The sequence below is a fragment of the Pinus tabuliformis genome, chromosome 4_1, assembly GCF_031772625.1.
Source record: "Pinus tabuliformis cultivar Carrire ecotype Pingquan chromosome 4_1, CPIR1, whole genome shotgun sequence".
In the NCBI taxonomy this organism is placed as follows: Eukaryota; Viridiplantae; Streptophyta; class Pinopsida; order Pinales; family Pinaceae; genus Pinus; species Pinus tabuliformis.
Genome location: NC_142303.1, coordinates 688,260,287 through 688,268,917, shown reverse-complemented (window position 1 = coordinate 688,268,917; position 8,631 = coordinate 688,260,287). Strand labels below are relative to the sequence as shown.

Sequence of the window (8,631 nt, the reverse complement as noted above, 5' to 3'; positions counted from 1 at the left end):
CAAAATTTTCTAGATTATAATAATTTTTCCAACCAATATACTCAAAGTGGATGAACATGATTAAACAATGTGACATGATTAACTTCCATCACAAGTGTCCCTCGTGTCATTGCTTCAATTTCTTGAAAATCAATGGACTAAAGTCCCCGTAACATCAATGTGACATGTTAAATTCCCAAATTTCCACTTTTCCTAAAATTCGAGAATTCCCGTTGAATAAAGGGCCAAATCAAGGACTAATTTGTCGGAAGCAATTTCTATCAAATAAGTGAAGGGCCACATAATAGAGTACAAATTACGATGCAATTTCTGTCAAATAATTGGGAGCCATAAAATGGACCTAAACCTCAGGAAAAACAATGTTAGGTGATTAAATTTCTACCACATTTGGCTTCTCACAGAGTTCGATAATGCCAGTTCAATAAATAGCCAATTAGGAGGCAATATCTCTCGGATAGTGTCCAGCTATAAGTGCCTTTGATCCCATGCTGTCAAATTCAACCATCCCCCAACATTTAGATGCTTTTTCGACCAACGTTGAGATGCTTTTTACTTCTCGTAGTAGGTGGTTTTATAATTTTACAGTTTTAGGGGTTGTGGTCCAAATAGTTAGGTGGAAAATTTTGGTATTTACATCTGGGTCCAGATAGAAAGATTTGGTATTTACATGTGTTGGTGCTCTAATCTGAAACCGAACTAAGTATGTCTGATAATTGCTGGAGGTCAGAGTTCTTCGATTGGAAAAACCCCTAAAAGTGGCTACCGACACGATTTCTTCAATTGGAAAAAACCTGAGAGCTGTTCCAGGCGTGTGCAGCGCCTTTCCCATCGTCTGTGCAGCGCTCGATTCTTGTAATTGCGTTTATCACTGAAGAAGAAGAATTATGGGATCGATGGCCTCGTGCGCCCGGTGGACGCGGCTGGTGAGTCAGGACCTTATCAGGGTCGTCGACCTCGATGGCCAGGTGCATGAATTTGCAGCCCCCATTAGCGCCAAGCGAGTTTTGCAAAACCACCCCCGCCATTTCATCTGTAACGCGCGTGATCTATACGGAGCCAGATGCCCGACGTTGCAGCCCGAGGAGGAGCTCCGGCTGGGTGAGCTCTACTTTCTCCTGCCGCTCTTGGCCCTCCAGTCGGCCGAGAATTTGGTGGCCTTGGCGGCGAGGCTATACGCGGCCGCCAGAAAAGAGGCATCCAGGGCGGCGGAGCGGCGGAGGAGGAGCTTATAGACGAAGTGAGATGTGAAAGTTGGGCGACTATTCTGTTCTTTATACTGCAACTTTCAATAGGTACATATATCAGAATATATGAGAATATGTGTCACAGATGTACAACTGTTCTATATATTTGTGTGTATACGTCTTTTTGCAAGTCTTTATAATTAATCCAGAATTATGCGTAAATAATTACGAGGTGTATTCTTATGTGATTTAAGATCATGGTGATGTGTATTCAGATGTGATTTCATATCAAATGTATAGTATACTCGTAATAATAATTCAATTATTGTCCAGAGTGTTATAAAGTAACTTTTCATTTTGTTTGATTTATATATATATATATATTTCGTACAGACCGATATAAAGAATTTTTGTCGCTTTTATTTTATTTTATTTTATTTGTTTGTAATAATTTGATGAAATTTGTAATTAATATAATAGGTATAGTGTTATATAATTTAAACGTTAAATATAAATGACGATGATCAGGGTTTAGTAAGGTTAATTGTGGATGTCAAGAAACAAAAAAAATTTGTTTTTATCATTAAAAATGAAGAAGTTTTTTAAAATAATTATAAATGGGTATATTTAACAAGTCAAGAAGATTGGAAGTGTGGTAGATGTTAGAGTATGACTTAAAAGTCAAGAAAATTGAAAGTGTGGCAAATGTTAGGGTATTGAGAGCAGATATGAGTAAAAGCGGAGCAGTCTAAAAGAAAGTGTTTTTGTCACTCATTTTATTAAATAACTTTTCACTTTTATTTCATTTATTTATAATAATGAAATACCCGTATTTAATTTTATGTAATATTTCAATGTGTATTGTTATGTGATATAAATATTAAAAAAATTATAATATAATGGTAATAATAATTTAATTTTTATTTAAAAAATAATATAAAATATTTTTTTATTTTTATTTTATTTGTTTGTAATAATGAGAAGCCAATTACCATCCATATTTATTTATGTAATAAGTTAAAATAATAAAAAAGAAAATTAATTAATAATTGTTTATGTAATAAGTTTAAATAGTAAAATGGTAATAATAATTTAATTTTTATTTAGAAAATAATATACAAATTTTATTTTTATTTTATTTGTTTGTCATAATGAAAAATCATGTATAATTAATATTCATTTATGTAGTAAGTTTAAATAGTAAAAAAAGGAGAATATGGATAATATAAAAAAAAAAAAAAAAAAACTAATCATGAAAAAGTATATAAGGAAAGCATAATCTTTAAGTGGAAGAAAATAAAGAGAAAGGGATGTTTATCACTTTATTTGAGTGGACAACTTAATATGAAGTACAATTTTCATAAAACAATACACAACCTTTTACTTTTATAAAAAAAAATTAATAAGAAAAAATTTATTATTATTACAGGCCATCAATTATTTTGTAAATCTTATTTTATTTTGAAGACCTTTTTATATTAAATAATTACCCGGAAAAAAAATATGTTTTCTTGATTTCGTTGACTAACACGTAACTACAGTAGAACTTTAACCTGACCTCATGCTTCAAAAAGCAACATTGTCCTATTAGTTAAAACAGTAATTATAAACATTTATGATTTACAAATTTGATTAAGAGATTCTATTTTCTAACCATATGATAATTTATTTGTGCTCTTTTTATGTGTTTTTGGGTAGGTTTTCCACTTCATTTATATACGCGTGTTTCTCGTAGGTGTGGTCACACTTTTATTAGGAAATGTGATACATATGTAAGGTAAAACTACGTATATAATTTTACTTCTACTTTTATACATCATGTATTTTGGCATTTCTGCTTTTCATTTTTGAATGTGTTCTTGTAACGTACTTTTGCTTCAATTGCTTGTGCATTCCTTTGGATTTGCTTTTGAGATAGTGATTGAATATGAGATGGAACTAACACATTTTCTTTTGAGTTAGTGATTGAATAGGAGATACAACCAACACATATGTGACATATTCACAATCATTGGGAGAAGACTTAAAACTTTTTTAAACTAATGACATATCTACAGCATGGAAAATACTTATCCTTTTTTTTTTAAATATGTATAACTTAGATAACATTTGACGTTGGTTCTTTAAATAGATTATTTTCTACCGTGTTTTGTACCCGTCCACATCGTTATAAATCCCATAGTTATTTTGTGTGTATCTTCTCCCCTTATTTTTGTGATCTTCTATGTAAGAGAAAAACACAATGCTCTTATTTATTTTTTCGATGGGAGGCTTAACTCGGGATTTCATCACCCTAGGGTTTGACCTCAATCATGTTTCTCGGTGGAAATAAAAGGGGGAGAATGAAAGTTGTATTTCAAAGTGTGGCTAGCTAAACTCAAAACAAGCCATAAGACTTTTAGTTAACTAAGACTTGTTTGGTGAAGAGAGTGAAGGATACCCCATCAATCTCAAGTTTTAGTAGGAGAGTCCACTATTTATGGTACCCTCTACTAAATATCAAATGATTTTTAGACCATCCCTTCAATCTCAAGTTTTAGTAGGAGAGTTCACTATTTATGGTACCCTCTACTAAATATCAAATGATTTTTAGACCATGCCTATTGTAGGAAGGATATATCTATTAAAACATTAGTGGTCTCACTTATATTTGATTAGGGTGTGCAGGCAATGGATAAGTTGACCATTAGACTAATTCAGTTAGAAATTTCTCTTATTCTTTCATTTCATGACAACTCCATGCTTTACATGATGCTTAATTTGTTGTACAATTTAAGTGTTCCTAGTCTAAGTGACAATGAGATGAGATGAAGCGAGATGTCATTTTTTTTTTTTTTTTTTTTTTAATTATTGTGGTTTCATGAATGATGGGTTATTACATATGACATGAGAAATTTGTGATATGGATCCAATATGTTGACCAAGTATAGAAATATGCCCCCTAGTTAAGTAAGGAATATTTATTATAGGATGGATGAAACCAATTTTTATCATCCGGATCGAACACTAACTCGAGGAAGTATATATCACTTATTTTTCCCATGATGGAAGACAAATTTGAATTTATTGTGGGGATAATGGAATGGGCCTATTATGGAAGAGGCAATGATATTTTCCAAGCTATTATGGGGTGATAGATGAATATGTGCTTAGTATTTATTATGGATGAGATGAATGTTTATTATGGATGGAGATGGAAAATTTATTATGGAATTCTAGAAAAACTAGTAGATGGTGGATGAAGCCCACTACACATGGAACTTGCACAATATGTTTTCACCATGGTACTTATCCACGACGCCATTGAAGTGGCTTTCACCATAAGACATATTATTTCTCTTTATATATATATATTCTTCTGAGTTTGGATACCATGAGAGCTATGTTTATAATTTCTTAAAATGGATGATGTTGATGGGATCAACTATAGGCTCACCTTCAAGTGTCGAAAGTTGATATTCTCATGTACCATAACTAGTAGTGATGACAAAAGGTCCCAATCAATTAATTTTAATTTTACCCTCGTTATTTGTATTTGAGGGAAGCTTTTGATTTCCCTGAAGGACTAGGTTTCCAACCTAGAAATTTATGCTTTATACCTTCTTATTGTAGCTAAGACGAAGGCGATTTTCATAATCTTGTAAATCGTTCAATGCATTGAGTAATTGTTTATCTAGTAGTGCTAGTTTATGCAATCTCAAAACTTTGCTTTCTTCATTATAAACCAAGTGTTGTAAGGATGTTCATAGAGATAGGATCTCAACCTCAACAGGAAGAATTGTTTTAGTACCACAAATAAGAGAGTATGGGATAACGGAAGAATTGTTTTTTCTACCAATGAATTTCTATTCATCATGGGTGCTGGTTCCTAAGTCAAATTAGGTTAGAATAGCTAGATATTTGGTTTACATGGTCTTTGTTTGGTCAGTTTCAAGAAGTAGTGTGTAGAACACCTGTGATACCTCCCTGCCTACCCTTCCACCATCAGTGAAACCTGTTCCATCCCCTAACTCAGATTCTTGCCCTTTGTTTTCCACACTTTCTCACTTTGACCTAATTTCCATATTTTTGTGCAACATTGCTCTATCCATCCTTGAACAAATCCAACCATCCTCATCACTTCTAAGCTTCATTTGCTAGGTTCTAAATCTATTTAAACCCTCATCCAACCTCCTTCTCCACTTCTCCACCTTTCTTCCACCTTCAACCCTCCAAAATCTCCTTTCGGAACATCCTGTAGACTTCCTGTAGAAGATCACGAGAGCAGCTTTTCGAGATCTGATCATGGTGAAACTCTTTGGAAGGGTGTTGGGGACCCCTTAGGCCCTCTTCTCACCTTCCCAACCTCTTTCAAGCACCCTCACCATTTCCTTCCATCAATCAACCTCTGCACAGTCAAAACAGTTAAGCACATGCATAATAATTCTACAAGATTACTCAAAAATACAAAAAGACGTTCCTTTTCAGATTTCACTGCAAGAGTAGCTTAGTCACATGAATTATACATTCCTAGAAGTCAATGGCATCCATTTCCACTGCTTTCATCTCTTTTCTTGCACCGGTAGTGTTAGTATGTAAAACTAGGGTTTGTTAGGGTTTGCATTCCTTTTCCACTTTCAGCTTCTTTCTACAAGTAGACTAGCTTCCTCTGAGTTAGATTTCGTCCATCACCATTAAAAGCTTCTTCTAAGAGCTCATAGAAGTTGGCTTAAGCTCCTAGCGGACTTGTACCAGCTGATCCAGTGACAGCCTACGGCAAGAGCTAGTACTTGTGCATATAGCACCATCGCTTCCAAGTTTGTTACGAACTACCGGGTTGATAAAAGTAAAGAAGGGAATCCCAGGAGTTGCAACATTATTGCTGCAATACTAGAGCCCACCAAGGACCATCGTCTGTCTAATAAGACCACTCAATAAGAATCTTGGGATACCAGGGGTTTGATGGGCCTCTAAACTCAACAGTAAAAGACGAGGGATGAAGGTAATAGAAGTAAATCCTCAAACCACAAAACCCGTAGTTAACAAGGTCCTGGGCAAAGAAATTCGGTGGTTGCAGGAAGTTATTCAGCGTAGCACCAGGAGGCTTCACGCAATCGAGGAAGAACAGGCACGACTGAGGAGGAAAAGCACGATGTTAGAGGAAGATATCAGCAAAATAAAAGCTGGCGTTGCACAAGTGGGCAGCACGAATCTACAAATAAGGAAACTAGGTCTGGCCGGGTCTAACTTGACACTAGAACGAGCAGTGACCCTGTTATCATGGTTGCAACCACACCAATGAAGAAGTGTACCATCTACAGCAATGCCTGATGGGATAACGGAGATAGAGGCACACGAAAGGTGCCCATAGCCGGAGCTAACAGGGATGGGGAAATCTCACACCTGGGGTGCGACCACTTAACTAGTTGCGGAACGCATAGTCTCAATGCCCCAAGTAGCTGAAAGGAGGCACAGGACGATAAACAAGTCTACAGGAGGCCTGCATGGAAAAAGGGTTCCATGAAGGGCCAGTCGATCTGCAAAATCGCGGTCGCACCGAAAGTGCTGCGTTGCCGCATGGAAAGGCTAGGAGGTGACCATTGAAATCACTATTCATGAAAAGAGGTTTAGGTTACGGCAGATAGGAGCAAGCAACAGGTCATTAAGACATGAACCCCGAGCTAGATACGGAAAGATCTTCCACTCAGAAGATATGAATAAATTGAAACAGGAGGGAAGGGTTCCATCCAAATATACGCGTTCATCTAAAAACTCTTGCACAACACTAGGAGATTTGAGATTTGAGCTGGTACAGATCAGCAGGCCTCCCATGAGTACCATGGTTAGAACCCGAGCATGTTTCATGGAAGAGCTACGTCCAACCCAGGAGGAGCTAGATGAAGTAGCTGTGGCCCTCGAGGTTCCAAATTCCCCACACACACCGCAGCACCAAAAAAACAAGCAGATGATGGGGCCAGTCAGGGTATCACCGAGATTCAGCAAAAGGTCAGTAGCCGAGAAGGACAAAGCAATCACCACCGAACTCGACGAGGACGACAAAGACTTGCAAGCCCTGATCACTTAAATTGAAGCATATGATGAGGACAAAGAAGATGTGTTCCAAATACCTCCATTACCCCCATATGTCTCTCCATGGAATGGCACGACAAAGATACTGAAGGACTTGGACGCTGCAAAGAGTATGCTACAGACCCTGCTTCTTCTGGATGAGACAAGGTTTGATGGTTTGCCACTGGGTCGAGTACCGAGTATCAAGTCTGAAGATTGGGATCTAGCGGACAGCGACAAGTTCCCCTAATTGGCCGCAGACAAATTACTACCATAGAAATGGTTACTAGGTGTGGAAAAGGCGGGCTTACTTCATTTGAGGTGGATACCCCACTATCACCGCACGGCCATCACCATTTTTGTGATCCGATAGTTACTCTATCTAGTACATGATGGGTATCTCTGGTTGGAATAGCCAATTTTAATCATAGCCGATTTAGTACACTGGATTAATCACCTGCTGATTAAAGGGAACAACCCCACAGACATAGCTGGAACAAGTAGCGATGTGGGTCCTGCAGAGACAATGAAGGCTAAATATAAGCTGGAAAAAGGAAAGCGTGGGTATGCAATAGCGAGCATCAATGACCGAGGGGTGCGAGTTGCCACCCAGCTACTAGGCAGTAAACTCATGAGAAAATGCCCCGTGGATGAGGTGCCAGCCCCTGTTATTGCGCTTGCAGAGCAATGTGTAGAACGAGTCCAGTTCAACTAGGCACAGTTCTTATGCAACGAATTTCAAACAAATTGTAAGGAAGCATAGGAAAAAGGTAAGACTTTCCATTATGCATGGTTGCTACTATCAATCCTTCTATTTGCAGGAGAATTGCCGCAGGCTAGCCAGTTTCCCAGCATTGAGCATAACCTACGTGAAGCAGCGCGGTTTACCTCGCTCTGGGCTACAAAGGACGCCACGAGGGTTCGGGAGATCAAGGTATTTTGGATATTCATAGAAGCGAGTATCTGGACATGGATCGCTCGTAGACCACGGATGTCCCCAATAGTCTACAAAAATTTGCAAAGCACGGTCGAGTTCAAAGTAGACATGCACAACATATATATCCAGGCGTGAAAGGATCTAAATTGAACATGGGTCAAGTTCCCATTCATTGCAACGAACGATGCAATTTACGAGGTATTCATAACATGGCCTCTGAAATGGCTCACCCCAGACTTGGCCGCATTAGAAAGGATGGTAGCATAGTAGCGAAAGAAGCAAATCTAGCTGTGACTCACTAAACTAGCGGAAAGGACACGTCAGGGACAAAAGGCCACTTCGCTGCAAAAGGCGACCTAGGAAGTAATTGTCGACAAAATCACAGAGGATCAAGGAATGTCCTCAGAATAGGACATGCAGAAGGAATCAGAGACACAGGAACGCATAGACTTTACCACAAAC

At 37.7% G+C, this 8,631-nt stretch overlaps 1 protein-coding gene across 1 annotated transcript; it reads left to right on the top strand.

Moving 5' to 3' along the window:
- The first annotated feature begins 893 nt into the window (after positions 1-893).
- Positions 894-1,232, top strand: LOC149178004 (uncharacterized). The gene has a single exon (XM_089421951.1). The coding sequence runs from the start codon at positions 894-896 to the stop codon at positions 1,230-1,232; it is 339 nt and encodes a 112-aa protein (XP_089278077.1).
- The last annotated feature ends 7,399 nt before the right edge of the window (positions 1,233-8,631 follow it).

What these genes read in the sequence shown, in the direction of transcription:
- LOC149178004 (XM_089421951.1), top strand. Translation starts at nt 894, where the DNA reads ATGGCCTCGTGCGCCCGGTGGACGCGGCTGGTGAGTCAGGACCTTATC.